At 41.1% G+C, this 26,477-nt stretch overlaps 1 protein-coding gene across 2 annotated transcripts in view; it reads left to right on the top strand.

Annotated features, from left to right (window-relative positions):
- GLT1D1 (glycosyltransferase 1 domain containing 1) overlaps nucleotides 1–11,302 on the top strand; it is a 90,850-nt gene extending 79,548 nt beyond the window's left edge. For both annotated transcript variants that reach the window (XM_048822281.2, XM_048822280.2), the window contains one exon: nucleotides 8,908–11,302. In XM_048822281.2, the coding sequence (XP_048678238.2) occupies nucleotides 8,908–9,054 (147 nt within the window). In that variant the 3' untranslated portion in view covers nucleotides 9,055–11,302. The remainder of the gene's footprint in view (nucleotides 1–8,907) is intronic.
- Nucleotides 11,303–26,477: the final 15,175 nt, after the last annotated feature.

Genomic DNA, 26,477 nt, shown 5'->3' with positions numbered 1-26,477 from the left:
CTGTATGTTAAGAGCATTGTTTTTTCAGGTCAGACAATATCCCAGCTAAGCTAATTAGATGGTTTGTGGTTTTCGAAGTGGGATATGAATCAATCTGTTTATTATATAAACCATAGTTTACTAATACCAATCAACAGCTAAACATGGTAGTTTTTTATCCAACCCCAAATAAAATAAAACTTCCTCAAACAGACGATATGCTCATTTTGCAAAGTGGAAGTACATTACATTTACCAGCTTTGCTGTGTGTGTGTGATTAATGCATGCTATTAAGCATAGTCTTTGGAAGGTGGATTCCTTTTATTTTCATTAGTTTTTTAACTGAAAAAATTATTTCAAGTAACATTTGCCTCTCTGGAAAATTCACTCATTGTTCCATATGGGTTTCACAACCGAATCTTTGTTAATGACGGCAGTTTGTTTTCCTTTGTTTTTTTTTAATTACTCTCTGGGTGGCAGAGGCAGAGCTCTCATAAACTGTTCTCAACTAGAACTATTTATGTACTTAAACCCTGGTTCTGCAACTATGTCCACATGGAGTCCCATTGACTTCAGTGGGGTTGAACACAGGCCCAGGGGTTCATCTGCATGGATGTAGAAACTCATACTGGTGGCCTTCTTGATATTAATAAATAGCGGGAGCACACACAATGCCTCCCACAAGCCTTCAGTTAGGTATTTGAGTTTAAGCTCAAATACCTATTTCACACAGGCCCTGATCATGAAACAGGTTATGCATAAGCATAAGTCTTTCCCAGAGCAGGGCCTCTGACCCAAAGTGTCGAGATCAAATTAACAAAGACAAATGGTACCACAACATAGATTCATAGGACTGGAAGGGACCTCGAGAGGACATCTAGTCCAGTCCCCTGCACTCATGGCAGGACTAAGTATTATCTAGACCATCCCTGACAGGTGTTTGTCTAACCTGCTCTTAAAAATCTCCAATGATGGAGATTCCATAACCTCCCTAGGCCATTTATTCCAGTTCTTAACCACCCTGAAAGGAATTTTTTCCTAATGTCCAGCCTAAACTTCCCTTGCTGCCATTCAAGCCCATTGCTTCTTGTCCTATCCTCAGAGGTTTAGAACAATAATTTTTCTCCTTTCTCCTTGTAACAACCTTTTATATACTTGAAAACTGTTATCATAGAATCATAGAATATCAGGGTTGGAAGGGACCTCAGGAGGTCATCTAGTCCAACCCCCTGCTCAAAAGCAGGACCCATCCCCAATTAAATCATCCCAGCCAGGGCTTTGTCAAGCCTGACCTTAAAAACTTCTAAGGAAGGAGATTATCATGTCCCCTCTCAGTCTTCTCTTCTCCAGACCAAACAAACCCAATTTTAAAAATCTTTCCTCATAGGCAATGTTCTCTAGACCTTTAATAATTTTTGTTGCTCTTCTGTGGACTTTCTCCAATTTGTCCACATCTTTCCTGAAATGTGGCACCCAGAACTGGACACAATACTCCAGTTAAGGCCTAATCAGCACGGAGTAGAATGGAAGAATTATTTCTCGTGTCTTGCTTACAACACTCCTGCTAATACAGCCCAGAATTATGTTTGCTTTTTTTGCAACAGTGTTACACTGTTAACTCATATTTAACTTGTGGTCCACTATGACCCCCAGATCCTTTTCCACAGTACTCCTTCCTATGGCAGTCATTTCCCATTTTGTATGTGTGCAACTGAGTGTTCCTTCCTAAGTGGAGTACTTTGCATTTGTCCTTTATTGAATTTCATCCTATTTACTTCAGACCATTTCTCCATACTTAAGCACTGACCTCTTCACCTAAAACCATAAAGTTGTAGCAAAGCACTTCACTTTAAACATGTGTTTAAACTGAATTCAGTGAGGCTGTTCTTACGCTTAAATGTTTTACTCAATCAGAAGTACAGAAAGACTGTAAATATGATGTTGTTATTTCTAGAGTTCTGTACTTCTCAATTTCTCTGTCCCATTTCAGTCTGGTCTTCTGCTGCTCTCCCCCAAAATACTGTCTCTAAGATCAGCAACCCCTTTTTTTCTGATATTCTTGTTCTACATCTCTGATTGTCTTTTAAGGAAAGGTGTTAACTTGCATTATCATGTGAACTAGCATTGTCCTAGGTAGTATTTGCATTCGGATAATTAATATTTGTGCAGGTGCCCTATCCTGGAAAGTGAAGTAATCTCCGTCCTTTCTCTGTACACTAGCAATTGTATCATATTTAATAATGCTCCTTTAAAATGGCTTTGGTATTAAATATTGTATAAAGTATCAAGGTTTACAAATGTGTCAGAAAGGTTTGTTTGCATGTTAATAGTCCAATTTCACCAGGGGATTGCTGGATAACTTTCACCTGAAGTGTCTGACAGAATGCCAATCAGTTTCACTAAATCTTAAAGATAAATTGACAATTACAGGATTATCCCATATTTCTTGACACCGCCCATCTGTATGAAATACAGTTTTTCAAACCTCCACATATAATATATCATGAAATCAAGAGACGGATAATAGATCAAAGAGTTCAGATAAATTAGAAGATTTCTAATTTCAACCTGTTGCTATAATCTGTTTGTATTGTTGGAAATGGCAGTGATACGTTTTGTAGCACTTTGCATAGTCTCCTCTTAGAGGACCTGGTATGCCAGTAGAGGCAGGACAACCTACGTGCTGGAAAGCCATATGTTTTTTCACCCTCTTCTGATTACTTCATGTGCTCTTAAGTATTTGATAAAATATTTCCCACCGTAACCTCAGTTAGTTTCCTTCTAAATTAGCTGTCTCTCAGAACCAACTGTTTAGAGCTATTCCTTTGGAATTCATTTAAGAACAAAGGTGCAGGAGACACCACTTACTATCTGTTAAGTACATTATCTGAATTGTCCAGATTTTAGTCAGCCAAGAAAGGTTTAATTCCCAGTGCAGGTTAACACTGACCCTCAGTCATGTTCCTGCTGGTGTTTCCATTGTTAAGCAGCATCCTGCAGCATACTGCATTGTTAAGCAGTATCCTAGATCATTCTTTCCCTGTCCACAGTTTAGCTGATGGATGGCCAGTATAATTGGGTCTAGTTTTGATTCTTATTTCTTTACCATTAATATTTTTTTCCTTTCCACAGTAAACGTTATGGTGCAATCTGGATGGCTTTATTGAAGTGCTTGGAGGTTCAGTATACTTGTGAGGGTGTTTTCATTGTAGTTTCTCATGAGCGTCCTTCCCCTGTACATTCCTACACAGCCCTACTCTTTCATCAGTCAGCTTTCAGATAAGCTTCTCATTCATGTTTTTTTCCCTGTGCCTCAGGAGGTGCCCTCCTTTTCACTCCCCAGATTTGACTTTCCAACCTGTTTGACTGATATACTGGATTTATCCTTTTATTGCTCCATTGCTTCAGATACATGGCAGATGTGTGTATTTAAACCTAGATCTACTCTGTTAAAAACATTTCAGTTTTATTTCCTTCCCCACAAAATAGTAACTCTGAAAAGGAGCAAGCTAGATAATGTAGGAGCTGGGTTACTGTACCTGGTATGTGAAACAGTCTTGTGGTTATTTCACGTTTTCTTATGTCGGGAAACATGAAATGGGTTTGAGTTGATTTACGAAACAATAAAATTTTAAGCACAAACTTCCCTTTTTTACTGGAAAAAAGTGACCTCTCCTGGCTTACAAAGAAATTAGACAACTTGCCTAATTATATTAATTATAATTAATCATTGGTAGGTATTCTGAGCCCTCATGACCATGTACATAGACAACAAAGGAAAACAACAAAGGAAATATCCAGCTGGCCGCAGCAGTTAACATAAAAGTGAAAACTCACAAAACATGTTGACCTTGATGCTTGAGTTATTATGCATCCTTCTTTTAAAGCCATGTTTTATTCCTGCCATTACTCGAATTTGCAAGTTTATGGAATATGTGACACTGAGTTAATGTGACCTGAAAGGAAAACTGATAACTAAGAAATAAAGGAGTAGCAGGCTATGTTTGGGCCATAAATAATCACAAAAGCATGTTCAAATGGAGGACATACACCATTATTCAGCAGCCTAAGCTTTTGGCTTATGGAATGCCCAGCATCTGTGAAGGCTCACAAAAGGGGCGGGGGGTGGGGGGCATATAAACCTCTCCAGCCCCAGGCAAAATAGTGGTCCTAGCTGTAAGGGAGCAGCAGGAATCAGCAACACACTAACCTGTGTAAGGGAGGCAGGGAAGAAGTGGAGCCTCCTCTGAACCAATTAGTGGAGCTATAGACAGGAGCACACTCCTGGCATGTTATCCTCTTGTGGCAGTGTGGGTGTATGCCATTCCCATGTAAGGCTCTATGGCTACATGGCCAGCATTTAGCCCTGAGGCCGTTTCTGGTCTTGAGGACTTGAGTTTTGCTGTTAGGACAGTATTGAACAGAGCAGCTTGCTGTTTTAGGCACTGCCAGCAATGATGGTTCAGGTAGCTGGGAAATACTGATCTGTTGCCCATTACTAATAGGTGCATTGCTATTCTTAATTGTGCATTTAGTTTAATATATGGAATTCGTCTTCCCTGGGTTTACACTGAGCTACGTTCCATGTTCCTTTCCTCTCCTGTAGCTGAAATTGAAATGGTTTAATTGCAGATTTTGTGTGTGTGTGTGTGTGTGTGTGTGTGTGAGTGTGTGAGAGAGAGAGAGAGAGAGAGAGAGAGAAATACACTTCTTATTTTCCTAGTGTCTGCTATAAAACGGCACCGGCCTGGTTCTTACACTAATTCAGAGGACACGCATTTTATTAGCTTGGTGCCTGCTGTATTTTCAGGGTTCATCTGCCAAAGACATCTGGGTCTATAGAGCTGTTTGCAAAATACTGTACTGAATTTTTTTTATATGTGCTGTTTGCATTTTCTTTAAAGCTAACTGGCAGTCTGCCTGAGGAAGAAACATATTAGTGACATTACTTTTGAAGATCACTGGGCCTAGGGGGATATCTACTGTCCAGAAATAGGGCATGCGTCACATTACTTATAAATCTAAGCATCCTAGTGCTTTCCCCAACGTTTCTGTGCTGTAACTAACAACTCAGCCTTCACCCTTTACACCACATATCAATTGTGAGATAGGTAAATGTTGTTATACCCACATTTATATGGGTGAACGGAGGCAGAGAGAAATTAAGGCCTTCATTTTCAGAAGCGGGGTCTAATTCTGGGTTGCCTCCATTTTTGGATGCTCAGATTCAGCAACCTGGGGCCTGATTTTCAGAGGTGCCAAACAACTGCAGCTCCAGCTGACATGAGTGGGAGTTGTGGGGACCACCTGAATATCAGGCCCTTGCAGTCTTAAGTTCAGCATCGAAAAATGGAGGGATCCTAAATTAGATGCTCCAGGGGCCTGATTTAAAATCCAGTGACATGAATGCAGATCTTTACTGTGCCTTCAGATCACATCTTGAGTGACTTGCCTGAGGTTACGCTCTGAATCAGTAGAACAGCTACAGCTAAAGTCCTCTGACTTTATCCATTTGCCATTTCTCCCTTTCCTCTTTGGACTCATGTTTAATATTATGCTGAAAGTATCACCAGCAAAAGGGATTTTAGCTGTGTGGCAGTATCTCATTGCTTCTTTCACTTACATGTTTCCAAGTTTTTATCCTCCGTACCCTCATATTTTTAAAGAATATTAATAGAACTCCTCATCAAGCAATGGTACATTGCGGCTTCTGATATGTATAATTTACATAAATTATTTTTAAACAAAATAAAATCCTCCACAGGAGCATAAAATTAAAGTTGGAATGCGGTGGAGTGAAAATGATTATTTATTGTTATGATAGCGTAAGAGATTGGATTTAAATAGGTGAAGGCATTTAAAGGCTTTCCCCACTTATCCTGCTCCTGTGTGTTCTTGGCAGCATGGAAAAGAGCACAGAGATGGGATGTGGAAGAAGGAAATGAAAGGAGCATCAAGACTGGACTCATTGGGAGAACAGAAGAAATAATTGGGAACGCAGTAGGAGACAAGTCTTGAGAGCTTGTCCAGGTTGTGCTGTGCCCTGAAGGGGAGAATGTGACGATAGAACTGTATGTGGTATTTTATGAGTCGCTAGTAGATGAATGCAAGGGGTGTGTGTGGGGGAGATGATCTGACATGATCAGATCACTGAGCAAGGAAAATAACCTTTGCAGTCATGTTTTGGATGGATTGGTACAGGCAATGTACATATCTAGAGGACTAAAATGTAGTAAGTTGCAGTAGTCAAGATGGGAGAGGATATGGGCATGTACAAGCATTTTGGCCACATGGGCAAGAAAGAAGATCAGATTTTTGTATGTGTTGTGAAGGGGGAAAAAAGGCAGCAGGATTTGGAGATGGTGGGAGATGAAAAAGGAAGAGTCAGAGATGGTTGCAATCCTGGACGACAATGGAGGATGCTGGTGCTGTCAACTGCAACAGAGAATGGGGAAAGCAGAGACGGTTTAGTAGAGAATATATTAAATACCTCCGATGTTATCATTATAGCACCAAACTTGTTAATCTGCACCGCTGGCTGGAAGATCCTTTGGGAAGCACTTCTCTGAATTTTGAAAGCATTTTGCAGGAATACTTTTATTCCATTCAGAGACTTCACAACTACAGATATTACTAAAGATGAACACACATGTAGGAATCTTTGAGTTTGTAAAGGGCCCCGTTGTGAATTAATCAGATATTGTTCCCACAAGTGGTCATTCTGTTTAATAATGCTGACTGGAAGAAAAATGGACCAGAAGAAATAATACATACAGAGAATTCCTCAGATGAATCTTTGGCATTTATACAGAAGGGAAGCTCATCTTCTGTGCACTTCAAGTAGTGCAGTGCCCTCCTGTGTATCCTTGCAGGACGGGAGCCTTACTAATGCAGTCCTCTCTGCTAGCCCAAGTAAGGAAGCTCTTTTGCTTTTTCTTGTGAACCGTAAGGGTGTGCTGAAGTAGGGAGCCTGGTGCTCTAGAAAACTTTATAAACCTCTTGCATAATGTTTCCTGTATGAACACCTAGTAGTAGCCTGACGTGGCAGGTAATATTATACAACCCACAGATGACGCCTCTTCCCCCAACCCAGGTTACATTTTCAGAGGTCTTTTTTTTTTTTTTTAAATTAAAGTTGTTTTGGGGAATTTCTTCAGTTAATTTAGAATTACAGTTGCTGATGTGATCCATATAAACTTTATATTAACCACATAACTAAGGCATGGCCATTGAAAAAACTCTGCAAGGTTGGGAAAGACTGGTAATGACCAGCTAAGGTAACATATGTACATTTTTTGGCTACCTTTGCAGGCCCCAGTTCTGCACTATACAAGCACAGCAGTTTCCCCATGTGGATCGCCATGCAAGACTGAAGCTATACTTTATCTGGATGTATAAAGTCAATATTGACGTGTGAGAATTCACCTTACTTAGTCTAGTAGCCGCCATAACTCTGACTCCAAAACTTACTTGCAAATCTTTCTAATATATGCACTGCTAATATATGTGCTTCTTTGATTGTATAAACTATATGTCATAGTGATACATATATTGAAAGAGTTTGCATGTCTTTTCAATGAGTATCAAAGGCTGTGCTTGGAATGTGTACAGTATGATTTCACGTATCAGCATTGGTTCCCAGTGGTCATGCTGTAGTTACGTATTTTGCACATGGACCATATGAATTACATCAGCAATCTTAACTCTTTGATAACCAAGTTTTTTGTAGGTGAACTGTATAATTTAGTTAAAGTACAGTTGGTTAATGAATGAGTTGTTGACCAAATTTAAATCTTATTTGTATTTTCAGCTCTCTGTCGGAGAGCCTCAGTGGTCTTCCCCCAAAGAGTTGACAGCTTATTGGCAGGAAAATGCCATCTGTGTCCAAATGCCCTTATGTTCCACTTGGAATCTATCACTGATTTTGATCATGACTTGTGTAGAAACTAATGATCTTCACTTTTATTGCTCTAACAGCTGTTGACATTTCTAAGCTAGCGCACATTGCTGTAGTGGGTTTGAGCTACTTCTGTAATCCAGCTTCAATGTTGAAAGTCGTCCCTTAATGTCAGAAAAATCAGACGGGCAGTGCAGAAGTGGATTCGTTTACTTAGAGACATCACCTCTCACGTTCATTAGTTTGGTATCTTCACTTCTTAAAAACAAAATTGGAATGGCAGAGCAACTGGCCAGGGAATAGTCTTGTTCTATCAAGTCCAGTAACTTACCCCATAGGGCTAAAGGGATTTCATATATTGCATTTTGCAGACCTTTTGATACCGTGTACCAACTGCTGCCTAGCTTCCAGGTCATGAGCCTCCAGCACCAAACAGTGCAACAGTTCTTTATTAGCTTGGATCAATCTTGCATCCAGGCCCTGGCACAATACAGATAATTTGCTGCTCAGTGTGTGTTCTTTACTTCAGACAATAGACATCTTTGTGAAGTGTTTTTCTCAACCTCATTAAAAGCATGCAATTAGCTAAAGATGCCTCATTTGCAACCAGGCATATGCCTAGTTGAGCCTAGATCAAAACTCTGCTACCAGCTCTCCATCCAGGAAACCAGCTGAATTTGTAACTTCTTACTCAGCTACAGCACGCTTCATTACCATAAATGTATGATACTCAAACACTTTTCTGTCTCATTAAATTGTTTGTCCATATTTTCATCTGATTTAGCGCTTGAGGGATTTGACCATGGTTTTAAGTTCTCTAGTTGGTAGGCTGTTTAAAAGATTAAAAATTGTATTTGTTATTTATTGATCTGTACTTATATATAAAATGTGGTACTTAGCTCTGAAGAATGGCGCTCGAACTGTTTGGTGTGTGTATTCACTCTAAATTCAACCGCTTTACTGCAGTTCCAGGATTGTTTCAGGATCAGTAGAACCACAAGTAACCTTTATTGTTTTCTTTAACTTTTTAGGAGTTTGTCCAGCTCTCCAAAAGTCTGATGAATGACCCCAGTTTGGAAAGAAAAATTGTGACAAAGGCAAAAGCCTATGTGAAGAAACACCACTCATGGGAATGTGAAAGAGAGGCCTATCAAAATCTTGTCCTGAAACTCCAGTGAATCATTGGGTATCTAATGTGGAAACTGATCTTATTCTGTATCACTTTAATGATGGCACTGTCATTGATTATTTTAAAGAAAAAAAATCCACACATTATGAACATATTGTTCCACTCGACTGTGCCCAATTTACAAACATACTGCATCAGACTGGTGATCCATCCAATTCACCATCCTGTTTCCAATGGTGGGCGGCTCCAGTGAAATCAAGAATATGTCAATTTCTTAATATTGTGGGATCATATGAGCCTCAAAAGAGGGCTGTTCCTTGTGCACAGGGGTGGATTTCATCCACAGTGAACTCATGCAAACTCACTGTGTTGTAGCCTGACAAAGCTAATGGAGATTAAGGCATTTACACTCAACTTTAATTATCTGAATTTATTCAGATATATGTCAATGATAAACATAATGTTGTAAGAGAGGGCTCATCTCTGTTTTGAACGATCAAACATATAAATGCATTAAGCACGCTAGCCAGGCCTACATGATCTAAATTTTAAAGGGGAAGATCATAAATTAATCGCAGGACTGGCCCTTTTATCAAGAATGTAACTGGCTGGAGCTAATGAGCAATACAGACATGGATGCTTTCTAGCGTGAAAAATTGTACTCACCGTTTGCTGTTTACATAGTCTACTTTATTTATGATTTATTGGAAGACAGCAGCTACCTCTTAAAAACTACCAAACTTCAGGGACCTCACAAATGGCAAATGTTCTTACAAAAGATGGATGGAGGCTATAATGAGGAGCAACGATGTAATTTAGATTTGGTATGTAATTTGGTACTTTTGTCATGAGTGACTCTCAGGAGTTATTATTGTGAACTTAATGTAACAGGATATTGTATTTTAAGAAGAGCTACTAATGCCCACACGAAGCCCAAATGAATCATTATTGACTGCTCAGCAGTTAAAGTCATATCTTGGTTTTCCATAATCTGGTGTCAACGAAGGCTGCTATTTATAAAACACGCACAATGTTTACAATTTCTAAACATCTGTTTTTGGGAAACTAATTGCTGTATATGGGCCTGATTAGAAGCCAGTGGGAATCTTTCCATTGACTTTAATGGGCTTGGGATTACCCCCTATTTGTGTTAATGAATTTACTGTGCATGTTGGCTTTCCAGTTGACCTCTTGGTTGTGTTGCAAATGTTTAGTCAGTAACCCTGAAGAAAAAGAGTAATTTTAGTACCCTGCATTCACTTCTGAGACCTTTTCTAATTTTCTATTGTAATATATTTGGAGTGGTTTGACTCAGTTGGTACTGTCCTCAATAGCATGGGACATTGCAAACCATGGGGGACAAAACTGCTGTGACTTCAAGGGTTATAACTGCTATGCTCTTTCTTTATACGTTCTCTTCCTCTTATAGTTTTGGTAAAAAACAGCTTGGCTCAGAGGGGAAGGAAAATCATCTATTATAATAGAAATGGAAAAAAAGGAGAAGTTGATAGCAATGCATATAAATTAGAAGCTAGAAAGTATGGGAAATTATTAAGGGAAGCAAAAGGACAAGGAGAAATCTGTGGGAAGTACAGTAAAATAAAAATAAGTTTTTTAAATTCTACAACAAACAAAAGGAATCCTAACAGTCCTAGGTATTGGTTCATTACTATATGGATATGGTAGAACAGTAGATAATACAGAAAAAGCCAAAGTGTTCAATCAATATTTCTGTTCTGTATTTGAGGAAAAAGAGATGATGTATTTATATCATACGATGATAGGTTTTCCAATCACAGTAACTAAGGATGATGTTAAACAGTCGCTGTCTAAAGTTAGACATGTTTTAATCAGCAGGTTCAGATCACTTGCATCTATGAGTTTTAAAAGAGCTGGCTCAGGAGCTCTATGGATCAGTAATGTAGATTTTCAGTAAGCCTTTGAACATTGGGGAATCTCCGGAGGACTGAAAGAAAGCTAATGTTGTGCCAATATTTTAAAAAGGCAAGCAGGATGACCCAGCTAACTGTAGGCCTGTCTACCTGACATTGATCCAAGGCAAAATAATGGAACAACTTATATGGGGCTCAATTAATAAAGAATTAAAGGAGGGTAATATAATGAATGCCAACCAATATAAGTTTATGGAAAATAAGTCTTGTCAGACTAACTTCATATCACTTTTTGATGAGCTTGGTTAATAAAAGTAATAGTGTTGATGTAATATTCCTCTGTAAGGCATTTGACTTGCAATCACACATCATCTGGATCAATAAACTAGAATGATGCAAAATCAACATGGCATACATTAATTGATTAAAAAGTGGTTAAAATGATAGCTCTCAAAATTTAATTGAAAACTGGAAATCATCATTGAGCAGCTATGGGGGTCCACAAGGATCGGTTTTTGGCCCTATGCTAAACTTTTTAACCAATGACTTGGAAACAAACATAATAATTACGGAGAAAGTTTGCAGATGACACAAAGATTGGGTGAGTGGTAAATAATTAAGAGGACAGATCACTGATCGAGAACAGTATGGATTGCTTGGTTAACTGAGCACAGGCAAACTATGCATTTCAACATGGCTCAGTATAAGGCCATACATCTAGGAGCAAAGAATGTGGGCCATCCTAACAGGATGGACAACTCTATCCTGGGAAGCAGTGCCACTGAAAAAGACATGGGCATCATGGTAGATAATTAGCTGAACATGAGTTCCCAGTGTGGCCAAAGGGCTAATGCGATCCTTGGATGTATGACCAGGGGAATTCTTGAGTGAGAGTAGAAAGTAATAGTAATGTTACCTCTGCTGCTGGAATACTGAGGCCCCAGTTCAAGAAGGATGTTGATAAATTGGAGAGGGTTCAGAGAAGAGCCAGGAGAATGAGTCAAGGACATTCCTTACAGTGAAAGACTTAAGGAGCTGAGTCTATTTAGCTTATTAAAGAGAAGGTTAAAGGGGTGACTTGATAACAGTCTATAAGTACCTACATGTGGAACAGAAATTTAATGAGCATGCTCTTCAGTCTGCCAGAAAAAGGTACAAGAAGATCCATTGACTGTAGGCTGGAGTTAAATCAATTCAGACAGGAAATAAGGTGCAAACTGTTAACAGTAAGAATAATTCCTCATTGGCACAACTTTGGAGCATCCACTGGATTCAGTGGCAGTTTTTAAATTCAGACTGGATGGTTTTCTAAAAGAGACGTGGTAGTTTAACCAGTGCTTTTGGACTTGAAGCAGGAATTAATACAGGGAAATCCTGTGGCCTAGAGAAATTCAGACTAGATGATCACAATGGTCCCATGAAATCAATTATATAAATCTCTTTCTGGGGGCAGTTTGCCACCATGTAGATGCTGAGAAATAATTATGTCAGCATGAGTTCTGAGTTTAATAGCCACCAGCTATCACATATTAACAGATTTTAAGCCTGCAATGAATCTTGACCTATCAGTTACTCCCGGCTATTCTTATTTCAGACTGTAGGCCAACTTTGCTGTGGGCTGCTCCATTGCCAGTCATTGGTGAGGTTGCTCACCAGGCCACGATCTCTCTTTTAGCCGGTCCCTGACTTCTTCCACGGGAAGTTAATGCCCGAAGGAGGAGTTTAAGAGGAAACTCTTCCAGGCAACCACAAGGGGGTATATCCTCAGGTGGTATAAATGGACATTGCTCCACTGACTTCCAGTCTCCCAGAACCAGCTCTCACAGGACTTCCTTGTCTGTATTTCCTTGATCCTCCACCTGCACTACTGTGACCTATGATACACTGTTTTCCGCTCCTTCCTACAACACAAGTTGTCTTTTGACAAATATGCAGAAGCACGGTCATTAAAACAAACAAGTTGGCTGGAGTTCAGCTCCACTGCTAAGTACTGAGTTAATGGTGTGATGATTAGAAAACTTGTTTGAAATGCAACACACTAATTGCCAAATATCAAGCAACTTTCCGCCTTGACAAATTGTACCTGAATAAGCCATTTGCAGTACTTCCAGCAAAAAATGTGTTCAAGTAAGAAATTCTGTTAAAACGTAATTAACATGCAATTTTTCATGCAGTATTTAATCTATATATATGAAAAATGCATCTGGGAAAGAGAGCAACACACTCATTTACATGGGATAACCGTGCAGAAAAAATGAAAACAAACAACCCACCTGAAACATACATATTAAAAACTAACCCAAGTTGTACTGACAACAGCAGGTTAGCCTATTTTATACAGTCATCCAGTGACAATGTTCAGTGTCACGAAAGCTCATGCTCAAATAAATTGGTTAGTCTCTAAGGTGCCACAAGTCCTCCTTTTCTTCTTAAGGCACAATGGACTTTTCATGCAACCTTAATTAAATTTTAAAACAGCCAAGCTCATTTTACGTGCAACATTAATCATTTTTGACCCGAGGCCTTCTTTCCTTCAACTCCTGTCTTTATGATGGGCTCTTGGCTTCCTCTGTTCAGAGCCATTTCCTTTACCGTGTGAAGTCCTGCAACTGAGGCCAGCCTCAATTTAATAACAACTATGGCTCCAAAATGATTTGCTCCAATTCCTGTCCCAGGAAAACTCACACTGCGGCTGGTACTGTATTTCAGGACCTCAACGTGTACAGTTAATTAATCCAATTAGCTACACCCCAGGAGGCACTGTGACTCAGACACAATTCTTTCCCTGCTCCCTTGCTCCCAGGGGTTAGTAATTTACTTTTGGCCTATACCAGTAATCAGTTACTCCTCCCCTCTACCCGCAACGTTGGCTCAGGTTCTTTGGCCAGCAAATGGAGGAAGTAGATCTAATCCTCTACCTATTCTCGACTCCTATTCTGAGGAGGAAGCAAGCAGGTGAGTAGCTCCACTTACCCCTGTGTGTAAAGTCCCAATAGCCTGCATAAGGGTGCAAAAGACCACTTATTCCCTAGCATGGGCACACAGGCTGAGTCAGAATCTAGCCCTTTGTGGCTGGTCCCTAATTCTAGTATTCACAGTCTGAATACCCAGAGTTTGGAGTAGTTAGATCTTACTCAGAATTTGAATTGTGCAGCCTTGGTGCCATCTAATAGTTCTAGCAGCTTTAACACCAGAAAATGAAATGATTCTTAAAACAGCAACCTCACCCTGATAGCACTGGGGAAATTCTTTACATACAGCTCCTTAAGGGTTTAAAGAGAGCAAAAGTCGAGCTTCCCTGTTCAGATCCGGCTCATTACGGTAATGTTAAAATCCAAAGAAAATAAAATGGTCTCTCCCAAGGAACCAGAATAGTAAAAGGGCTGTGAGGAACCACAGCACTTTCTGTAAGTGTTTTAATACACAAGGGCTCTTTGAGGAGACAGGCTTCAACTATAAGTGATGTCTCATGGCACTTAGAGAGTTAACATTTTAAATGTGGCCTTTCAAAGTGGCAAAAGTTAACAATTCTACTGAGCAGTTGTCAGTTTATCAGAGATGCCAAATGTCTGTAAGACTCGTACATGTTAAATCTGACATTTTGCAGTAGGTTGGATGGCTCAGTGGATTAATCGCAACCCTTTGAGATGCCACTTTCAATCCAAAATTGACCAGAGTGATTTCAAATCTTAATGGATGGCTCAGAGCTACCAAATTAGCCAAAGGTAGTTACTTTCTGATCTCAAGGAGACAAGCTCTTTTCCGTTGCTATTAAGCTAGTTCAAATATCAGAGGTTGAAAAAACAAAACATCAGAGGAAGATGTTAAACTCCATTTTAAGACTTAAAAGCTCTTGGTGCTTTTTTTTTCAAATGTAATTTGCCATCAGCTTAACCTGAACATCAGGTGAACTCAAAAATGTTGCAATTAGACCCTTTCTGCTAATTGAATGTGAACATCTGATCAATTTTTGCCCCCTTTTCCATGGCTTAATCTTACCTGATGATATCTTTTCTGTTGTGTAGTGGGGCTTGTAGCCTGGTCTCTGTCTCTTTCTCGCTCTCTTTTTAATCTTTTGGTCAAGAGCAGTTCTTCAGGAAAATAAAGAAACATTTTTGTCAGAGGCTTGTCCAAAGAGATGCGTGCTTCCATGTGGAAATCAATCATTTAATGGCTCAGTGGGATCTGAGCATTTTTTTCATTAAATTGTCCAGAGTAATTTCATCACCCTGGAATTTATTCCACTTCCGTCTTCTGCTCTGTCTGGTTGGTCCAAGTCTAGTTGCTTTAATATTGAAAGTTTAGACTCTAACCACGAGTGGATCTCTGCTGCCCATTGCGTGAGACATCCTGCTTATCGGTCTGAGGATGTATCCCAAGTATTCATAGTTACTGGAGGCACATGTGGTTCTTTACAGCTTTGTCCAAAGTAAGGCCCCAAGGTTGCACACATGTAACTTCACATTAAAGTGGGATGCTAACAAATGTAAAGTTATGCAGGGGCTTAAGCATTTGCAGAACTGGGGCCTAAAATTTTAAGGATGTTAATGTAAGAGATAAGAAGACATTAAAGTCATCACTGCTTTTACTCCTGTTGAATGGCACCTTATAACCCACAGTCATTTAAGTCAACAAGGTAACGGTCAGCATAAGGGTCTCACATTCTGGCCCACAATTTGTAACGGGGTTTAAAACAAGCTTGCATTGGCTGAGCATCGGTTGTCGTCTAACTCTCTAAGGACTGTATGGAAGATCAGCTAGGAAAAATGTCCCTTGTGCCATGAAATCTGCCAGGTAAGAGGAGACCTGGCAAGTTTAAGAACAGTTTTCTGATATATCTGAATGTTACGAATAGGTGACCTACATATTCAGCGTGCCCTAATACCATGTCAACCCTCTCGCCAACCTCCTGAGGACCTGGTACAGCCCCTTACACAAGTCCTGTGGCACAGCTTGGTGATTACATTTACTGTTTTATACGGATTATAATGGTTAGTGGTTTAGCCTTGGAAGGTGCTAAAGGGTATCCGTGGAGTTATATTAGTCTCTTGTTACCGCCGGCATCCTCCTGCTTTGCTGTTGCAACATGTGTGTCCCTGCACCAGTCATTTGTCCAAATGAAACACCAGGATGTATTTAGGATTGCGCTGGAGCGGGAAGGCTCCCAGCCATAGCTGCTGAGGTAAATCCTTTGGCACTGGAAGATTTCTTGCCTTTTTTACTTATTCTTTGCTCAAGCCTTTTCAAAACAGAACCATTACTGCTGCTAAGGCAATGACAAGGGGAAATCTGTGGGCAGCAGAGTCAAAAACAAGTTGCAGCCTGTAAAGAGTTAACAGGTCCCTGTCTGGTCACGTGGCCATTCAGCAGAGTATAAAATGAAGGGAAGCTTGGTCACTAACAGGAGAGGTCTGTCTTCTCCACTCCTACCTGCCTGAATCAGGGAAAGCCTCAGGGAATTATTGCCCAGTGTTTTTCAGTCGATTTGCTTTTGTTTTGTGGATAATACAACAAGCCCTCAGGAAATGGCCTTAAGAGGACTGATGCTAGGAGCTTTACTTCCTTTCCCCAGCTGGTGAAACTACCTGTCCATTTACAAGCAGGTTTTACAGTGGTGCTGCTTGTTTGTATGGCTGTCCAAGCCCGCAGAGACTGCTGTTTCTGAGGCACTGGAATTCTCCCAGGATCCCCCAGTGGATGACCAATAGCAAAATAGCCACTAAATCCTCTTCAGCAGCCACAGTGGCTATGGAGGCCAGCACAGGTGATGAGCCCCACAGTAAAGCATCTGAGGTAAGTGTCTGTGTGGCCACTGAGGAGCAGAAGGCCTCTGTTACGGATCACAGGACGGATGAAACTCAGCCATAGAGGGCGGTGCAGCTACTCCAGAGGCAGACTGAAGAGAGGGCCTGCTTCTCCTCACACACTGGTGTCACTCCATTGACTTCACCTGAGTTATGCCCGATTTACACCAGCGTAACTGAGATCAGAATGTACCCCACAGAGAAAAATAACCAGAGACAAAATATCTGGGTCATGCACCGGGCTGAAAGTACTGAATGGGGAAGCTACAGTGGGTTTCTTTATCCAATGGTCACTCAATCTTCTGCCCCTAGATTTTGGTCACTGTGCTGTGGTAAACACATCGCTGTCCTCCAAGATTACTCAACCCCATTATTCAAAGGGTCACTCTTGAGCTTCTGGCAGCTTAAAAAACAAGCTGAAGGAAAATGTCATGCTCAGGAAAGATGCTGGCTTGGCACCCCTGGAGAGTATAAACCAGCTTTACCCCATGTTATCACGCTAACTTGCCTCAGCCCTGTCTTAGGTTCATCTCTTCACTGGAGAAGGTAATTGGCACTCCAGAGCCACTCACTCAGGCTGGATCTCTCTGCTCACACCAACAGCAAAATTGCCAGCCAGTGCTAATTAGGGTGGTAGAGTTTTGTGTGTGTGATATGGATGCCTGTCCAATAGGAACTGGACTCAGACTCCCAACTCCTTTCCTATAGGCCACTGGGGAGCTTGACAGATGATAGGGATTTGACCCTATTGGCATTTTAACAAGTCTACGGAAGTGACAATCTAAATGCACCAAGCCACACTCCACCCCATCCCATGCACTGCCAACAAAGCTAATCCCTATTTTAACTAGAAAGGCTGCCCATTGGCATCTTGGAGCCAAACATAGTATGAGTAGCAGATGGTAATTCTAATGGGAAATGCATTTGCATTTCCTGTTTGAAAATCGCAACTCCAAGCATCAAAGAGTTAACTGAAATGGCAAGATGCATTCATTAAAATCCATGCAATTCTAAGTCTACGTGAGGCACAGCTAGCCTCTGCAGAGTGGACAGTGGGGTGGTTCCAGGAAAACCACTAGCTTGTTACGCTAAAAAAAACTGCAACTTTGGCTGTGCCTCCTCAAGAGTCAAATTGCCAAGGACAAACTTCTGAGGCAGGAATCGTGTGAAAGAGAGAGGGATGAAGGGGCAGACGCCCTCCAGCAGAGGTGGGCAGGAATGGATTCCTAGCACGTTCGGTACGTGGGGTGATGAAACGCTTAATATTAATGGTGCCGGGAGACAGTGGATGATCACAAATCTCTGGGAGGAAGAAATCCTCTGCTTTTTGATAGAATCTGTATTTTTTCCTTGGGATTTTGTTTGTTCAGTTTAGTTAATATTGAACAGGAAACGAGAGGATTCCCTTTATTTGAAGAGAAATGTGGAAATCTGCTGTTGCCTGTATCTCTGAGCTTCCAGCCTCGACATGTGTCACCAGTCTGACAGATTGGCTGTTTCCTGCTTTGGTATTTTCATACTTATTTTTTATCCAAAGAGATATTCTAGAAATGGGCCCCGATACTGCAAAGGCGTATGCATGGTGCTTAACTTTGTGGGTCGTGAGCAGTGACACAAGGGCACTCACAGGGTGCAAAGTTGAGTGGGTGTGGAAGTCTTTGCAGGATCAGGGCCGTGATTATGTTTTTGCACTGGCTCAAGTGACTAGAAACTACTTCCTGTTCCACTGTAGCCTTCACATCAGTGGGTACTGCATGTGTGGACTTACATCCATACCTATTTATTTTAGACGTTCTCAGGCACCCCAGAAGGGATGTAAGATTTATTTAGGAAAGAAAAATAAAGACGTAGTGGTGAAACAGCTATTGGACTCTCTCTCATAAGCTGTTAAGTAACATGAGCACTGTTTTCTCTGTAGCATCTTCTGAATGTTGCCTGCAAATGCCAAACTCTCCCTGTTCCTAACTATTTTTAGCACAGCTAAAAGTCCCCCAACGGAACATCATTATCTCAGCCAGAGATGTCACGTGAGCTTAGAGCTGAAGTAGGTGTCTCCCTGCTCAAAATATTAAAATCGCTCTGTGTGTGTTAAAAGGAAAGTTACTGCACAGAGTTTTTATACAAAATTTGAGAATTCTCTTGAACTAGTGGGAGAGATTTCTGCAATGGCTCTATTGTGGGAGAGAATAAGTCACGTGAACCCAGTAGACTTTAACTTTCAATCCTTAGGACTGAGCAAAATAAATCAGTTTTAAGTAAAGCCCTGTTGCTTCACCCCTTGGAGGGGATGCGGCTAGAAGTGCCTATTAGCGCTAATGCAAGAACATTAAAAAAAAGCAGTTCACACTAGGACACTGAATCAGCCTGCAATCATCCCCACTGGGTTGGAGCTACCATTAGGAAGCCCACATGTACACACTCACCCTCCTTGATGTTATTCATGAAAGTCCAAGGATTCTCGTGCAAAGCTTATTTGAAATCGCATTAGCAGGAGGCATTAGAGCTGCAGGCTATTGATTCTGACATCACTTAAAAAGGGCAGGTAACAGCTGGGCCACCCCAGGAGGAGCGAAAAAGACAAGTAGGTCCACGACCCTGACCCCAAATATGTTGCTGGGGCATTCTGTTAAGAACTCCATCTCCCAGAGTTTGGATTGTACACACTGCAGGGGAATGTCTACCTTAAAAAGAAATTCAGATGGCATAGTGTGTTTCCTGGCTGTTGTAAAATTCATCATGATTAGGTTTATATCCGAGCGTATGTAGATATTAAAACAGAATCTGTCTTTACAGCCTAAATTATCTGATAGGCTCCCATTTAAAAAAGCCACTAGCTTTTAAAAGGTGACAATTCTTACACTAATGCCTCATTTTTAGAAGGAAGGCAAGGCCCAGTGGAGACCTGGGGCGAGGAATTCCAGGCTCACTAGTTTACAGCAAGTTTCAGAGTAGCAGCCGTGTTAGTCTGTATCCGCAAAAAAGAAAAGGAGTACTTGTGGCACCTTAGAGACTAACAAATTTATTTGAGCATGAGCTTTCGTGAGCTACAGCTCACTTCATCAGATGCATTTACAGCAAGTTGCTTTGGCCAAAAGTTTCAAAGGTGCCCAACTTGAGAGAACTAGGGCTCAATTTTCAGATGTGCCTCTGACCTCCCACCGACTCTGACAAGACTTGTGGATCATAGTAATCATAGTAATGTAGGACCCCAATAGATCATCTAGTCCAGTCCCCTGCACTGAGGCAAGACTAAGTATTATGTTCAACCTCTCTCAAAACCAGATTCTATGTTTTTTAAAGGGACCACTAAGTGCAACAAAAATAATACTCACAGGACAGAAGGGTGTGGGAGCCTGCTGCTTTATTCAACTGCATCACAACAACCAGAGTGGGGGCAAGGTGAAAACTCCCCTTAAAACAGGAAGTAAGAAAGGAGAGGATTATGGCTCCTCCCCTAATAGTCTGGGTAAGCCAGTTAAGACCATGATGACCCCTTTACTACATCATGAGTCTCAAGCTGGTCATCCAAAATTAGTGACCAACTTTCAACTTGTGGGCCTTAATTTCTCCATCTCTTCAATAAGGGTAAAGATACACACTTCTCTACAAGGGCCTTTGGAGATGAGAAGAGCTAGAGTGGTACGTACCTCTATTATATTAGTATTTAGTTCTAATAACATCATTTCCTGGACACTACTGTGCTAATAAGTGATGGTCACATAAACACCACCCTATACCAGACAGCTACTGACCGCTCTATACTTACCTACATGCCTCCAGCTTCCATCCAGGATACACCACACGATCCATTGTCTACAGCCAAGCTCTAAGATACAACCGCATTCACTCCAATCCCTCAGACAGAGACAAACACCTACAAAATTTCTATCAAGCATTCTTAAAACTACAATACCCACCTGCTGAAGTGAAAAAACAGATTGACAGAGCCAGAAGACTACCCAGAAGTCACCTACTACAGGACAGGCCCAATGAAGAAAATAACAGAACGCCACTAGCTGTCACCTTCAGCCCTCAACTAAAACCTCTCCAGCACATCATCAAAGATTTACAACCTATCCTGAAAAATGATCCCTCACTCTCACAGATCTTGGGAGACAGACCAGCCCTCGCTTACAGACAGCCCCCGAACCTGAAGCAAATACTCACCAGCAACCACACACCACACAACAAAAACACTAACCCAGGAACCTATCCTTGCAACAAAGCCTGATGCCAACTCTGTCCACATTTATTCAAGTGACACCATCATAGGACCTAATCACATTAGCCACGCCATCAGGGGCTCACATCGACCAATGTGATATATGCCATCATGTGCCAGCAATGCCCCTCTGCCATGTACGTTGGCCAAACCAGACAGTCTCTACGCAAAAGAATAAATGGACACAAATCTGACATCAGGAATCATAACATTCAAAAACCGATAGGAGAACACTTCAACCTCTCTGGCCACTCAGTAAAAGATTTAAGGTGGCAATTTTGCAACAGAAAAGCTTCAAAAACAGATTCCAACGAGAAACTGCTGAGCTTGAATTAATATGCAAACTAGATACCATTAACTTGGGTTTGAATAGAGACTGGGAGTGGCTGGGTCATTACACATATTGAATCTCTTTCCTTAAGTTCTCTGTGTGTATATAAAGTCTGCTGCAGTTTCCACGGTATGCATCTGATGAAGTGAGCTGTAGCTCACGAAAGCTCATGCTCAAATAAATTGGTTAGTCTCTAAGGTGCCACAAGTACTCCTTTTCTTTTTCCTTAAGTTAAGTATCCTCACACCTTCTTGTCAACTGCCTAAATAGGCCATCTTGATTATCACTACAAAAGTTTTTTTCTCCTGCTGATAATAGCTCATCTTAACTAATTAGCCTCTCACAGTTTGTATGGTAACTTCCAACTTATCTGTATGTTCCATTATCACAGTTTGTATGGTAACTTCCATTATCTGTATGTTCCAACTTACATATATATGTTCCATTCTATGCATCCAATGAAGTGGGCTGTAGCCCACGAAAGCTTATGCTCTAATAAATGTGTTAGTCTCTAAGGTGCCACAAGTCTTCCTTTTCTTTTTGCGGATACAGACTAACACGGCTGCTACTCTGAAACCTATCATCAACCAGGTTACCCCCGCATTAACTCAAAGGATCAGTTTCTGTTCCTGGATTCATATATGCAACCCCATTGATTTTGGCTGGATTGCAAGGTCTAACGCAGGATAAATTTAGGTCCAGTACAATGACTGCAGGTACCCTATATTCTGTGAAACTCGTTAATTCTCTAAAGCAGCTAAGTGTTGTTCATTGTATGTCAAGAGGTGCATCAGTATGAGAAAAAACCACCATGTTGCACTGGATAATATGCCCCGTTATTTTGCTAACACAATAGAGGAACCCACAGTTCTCTTGGCACTGGTGCTAAATGAACGGTAAGGTCATGTTATCTAAAAGAAAAAGTAAAAATAAGTGCTAACAATGAGAATAAATCAGACCACAAGACTACTTGCAAGTCTCTGGTAAAAAATGTTTTAATCAACTAACTCAGCTATAACCACAGGGAACTGCTTCGGAAGTTAAGATTGCAGTTCAGTATTCTAGTGAGAAAACATACGGAATTATTCAAAACATGTAATTTCATTCCTATTTCTTGATTCAGATCAAAAGCTGAAGATGACAGTCAGGGTTTTTGTCTTTCTTCCCCCACATGTGCTACTTCCAACTAAATAAAAGTTAATGGAATACTCACAGTCAGACAAACAAGCTACTTATCAAGGAAATACATTGCTAGGTAAAGCGTATGGCCAGACTATGCTGTCCAGAATAACACAAGAACATAAGAATGGCCCTACTGGGTCAGACCCAGGGTCCATCTAGCTCAGAATCCTGTCTTCCGACAGTGGCCGGTGCCCCAGAGGGAATGAACAGAACAGGTAATCATCAAGCAATCCATCCTCTGTCGCCCATTCCCAAATTCTGGCAAACAGAGGCTAGGGACACCATTCCTGTCCATCCTGGCTTATAGCCTAATAACCTATCCTCCATGAATGTATCTAGTTCTTTTTTGAAACCTGTTATGGTCTTGGCCTTCACAACATCCTCTGGCAAGGAGTTCTACAGGTTGACTGTGTGTTGTGTGCAGAAATACTTCTTTTTATTTGTTTTAAACCTGCTGCCTATTAATTTCATTTGGTGACCCCTAGTCCTTGTGTTATGAGAAGTAGTAAACAACACTTCCTTATCTACTTTCTCTATACCAGTCATGATTTTATAGACCTCAATCATATCTCCCCTTAGCCGTTCCTTTTCCAAGCTGAAAAGTCCCAGTCTTATTAATCTCTCCTCATACGGAAGCTGTTCCATACAATAATTTTTGTTGCCCTTTTCTGAACCTTTTCCAGTTCCAATATATCTTTTTTGAGATGGGGCAACCACATCTGCACACAGTATTCAAGATGTGGGCGTACCATGGATTTATATAGAGGCAACATGATATTTTCTGTCCTATTATCTATCCCTTTCTTATTTATTCCCAGAATTCTGTTTGCTTTTTTGACTGTCGCTGCACATTGAGTGGATGTTTTCAGAGAACTATCCACAATGACTCCAAGATCTCTTTCTTGAGTGTTAACAGCTAATTTAGACCCCATCATTTTATATGTATAGTTGGGATTATGCTTTCCAATGTGCATCACTTTGCATTTATCAACATTAAATTTCATCTGCCATTTTGTTGCCCAGGCACCCAGTTTGGAGAGATCCTTTTGTAGCTCTTCACAGTCTACCTGGGTCTTAACTATCTTTAGTAATTTTGTATCATCTGCAAATTTTGCCACCTCACTGTTTACCTGTTTTTCCAGATCATTTATGAATATGTTGAATGGGACTGATCCCAGAACAGACCCCGGGGGGACACTACTATTTACCTGTCTCCATTCTGAAAACTGATCATTTATGTCTACCCTTTGTTTTCTATCTTTTAACCCATCTAAAGGGAGGATGTCACTCAGGAGAGCTGGGTTCAATTCCTCACTCGGCCACAGACTCCCTCTGTGAGCTTGGACAAGTCAGTGAATCTCTCTGTGTCTATTTCATGGTGACATTGTGAGGATAAATTAATCAACAAGTGTGAGGTGCTCAGATACTATGTTTGAAAGCCACAGAAAAGCCCATAAAATAAATGCTCCAGATTTCCACAGGTGCCAATGAGATCAGAATATGTCTCTTAAATCTGTAAGGTCCTAATCCAGTTCCCTCTGAAGTAAAAGGGAGGCTTTCAATTTACTCTGATGGGCACTGGATTGGACCTTAAAGGGGGGAGATGAGTAACTTGAGTAACTCAGATCTGGTGAGGCCCCAGCTGGAGTATTGTGTCCAGTTCTGGGCACCACACTTTAGGAAAGATGGGGACAAATTGGAGAGAGCAACAAAAATGATAAAAGGTTTAGAAAACCTAACCTGTGAGGAAATGTTTAAAAAAATGGACATGTTTAATCTAGAGAAGAGAAGACTGAGCGGGACCTGATAAGCATCTTCAAATATGTTAAGGGCTGTTATAAAGGACAGTGATCAATTGTTCTCCATGTCCACTGAAAGTAGGACAAGAAGTAATTGGCATAATCTGCAGCAAGGTAGATTTAGGTTAGAGATTAGGAAAAACTTCCTAACTATAATGGAAGTGAAGTTCTTAAATAGGCTTCCAAGGGAAGTTGTGAAATCCCCATCATTGTGGGCTTTTAACAACAGGTTGGACAAACACCTGTCAGGGATGGTCTAGCCGTATTTGATCCTGCCACAGCACAGCGGGCTGGACTTGATGACTTCAGCGTCCCTTGCAACCCTGTATTCTATGTACATTTTGAGCCAGATTCTGATCTCCCTCACACCAGTGTAAATCAGGAGTAATTGACTGATGGCAAAGGAGTTACACCAGTTTAACAGCAGTGAGAGATTGGAATCAGGCCCTCAGCCTGCCTCTGACACAGAAGAGTTCTCATTCATCCTTGTCAAGTGAAGATTTCCTATTACTTACTTTTTTGCATGTTATTGAAGAGTTCCTGAGCTCGGTAATAGATTCACAGATTCAAGGCCAGATGGGACCACTGTGACCATCTACTCTGACCTCCTGCATAGCACAGATCATAGGAAATTCCTGTATTAATTCCTGTTTCAACCCTGATAGCAGTGGCCGGCCTATAGTATATCTTTTAGAAAAAAATTCCATTTGGATTAAAAAGTGTCCAGCGATGGAGAATCTACCCCAACCCTTGTAAATTGTCCAATCTAGCATTACACCAAGATCCAATGGCTGTTCATTGAAGAACCCTCTATTATCAAATCACCTCTTAACCCTCTCTTTGATAAGCTAAATAGATTGAGCTCCTTCAATCTCTCTCTTTAAGGCATGTTTTCCAATCATGTAATGATTCTCATGGCTCTTCTCTGAGCCCTCTCCATTTTTCAACCAGTGTAATTCAGAAGTAACTCCGTTGAAGTCAATGGCCTCAAAACAGAGCAAGATGAAACTCATGCCCTACATCATCTGAGAATTATACACCTGGACATCTGTTTTTGAACACGTGTACTAATGCATCCTCTGCTGGAGGAAGTTGATTTATGGTGGGGAAGTGGTAGAATTTGGACGATAAATGATGTTGAAGAGGATACCGGACTAGGTGGACCAGTGGATTTGCCATAACCAGTCACATTATCCTATTTGCTCAATTCCTTTTACTGTATCATTAGGGATTCTTAGTCATCTTCATGTGGCCACCTACTTTCTGGTAAGACACACAATTGCCTCCCCATGTGAAGATTATGGTAGACAGAAGTACAGCTGCTTTTATATCAGAGCCAACAGATTGGTTCTCTCTTCCCCCGCCCCTCCTCAACATGTATTTGAGCAGCCAACCCAAATCTAAGCAGGTACTTAGCAGGTCAGATTACCACCTGGATTTGAGTATGTCTTTGGAGACTGGGAATCCAAGCAGCACTCCTTCCTAGACTATCTCCATGGGTCAACTTTATTCCTGAACATACAAACCCTTACACAGGTAGCAAGCTTCATCCCTGTGCAGAGGGTGAGCACAAGTCCTAACTCTCACTTGATGACTTGTACTGGCCTGTTACACAGGAGTGAATGTCATCCGTGACTTTACTCATGCCAGTAATCGCATTGAGTTTAATGAGAGCCCAAGTTAGCTGCATGAGTAATGGTTGCCAGTGAGGCCCGGCTATGATAATTCCTCATTGTAACCCTCTGCTGCCACTTTAGTATATTAAACTAGCACTGCAGCCAGGCCGGACTATCACTCACTTTCATCGGACAGCTTGAAAAGCTTCAGAATCACGCTCAAGAAACGTCAAAGGCAAATGAGACAGTGACACAGAGCAGTGGAAAGCAACAGGTGAAAATCATTGCTTCATCGTATGTTGCCTTGGCACCAGACGCAAAAGCAGCCGTGAGTATATCAGAGTGCTCCAAACACACAGCAAGAGAGAATGGAATGTCACAGTTAGGGGGACAAAATACCACCCTTGCAAAAATGATCAAAGTTACGACGGCTTCATTTGTGGCTGGAATTCCAGCAGCCCCTGCAGATCCTAACCGGACCAGGGCCCCGCTATACAAACACACACAGCAAGAGATAACCTCTGCCCTAAAGAATTCACAATCTAAACAGCCAAGACAAAGGGTGGGGAAGCAGAGAAACAGAAATGACTTGCTGTGTGGGTCAGACAGCAGATAGAGGGAAGGGA

This window comes from Caretta caretta, chromosome 15 (genome assembly GCF_965140235.1).
Source record: "Caretta caretta isolate rCarCar2 chromosome 15, rCarCar1.hap1, whole genome shotgun sequence".
Taxonomy (NCBI): domain Eukaryota; kingdom Metazoa; phylum Chordata; order Testudines; family Cheloniidae; genus Caretta; species Caretta caretta.
Note: the sequence above shows the minus strand (reverse complement) of the source record. Positions and strands in the feature narration are given on the sequence as shown.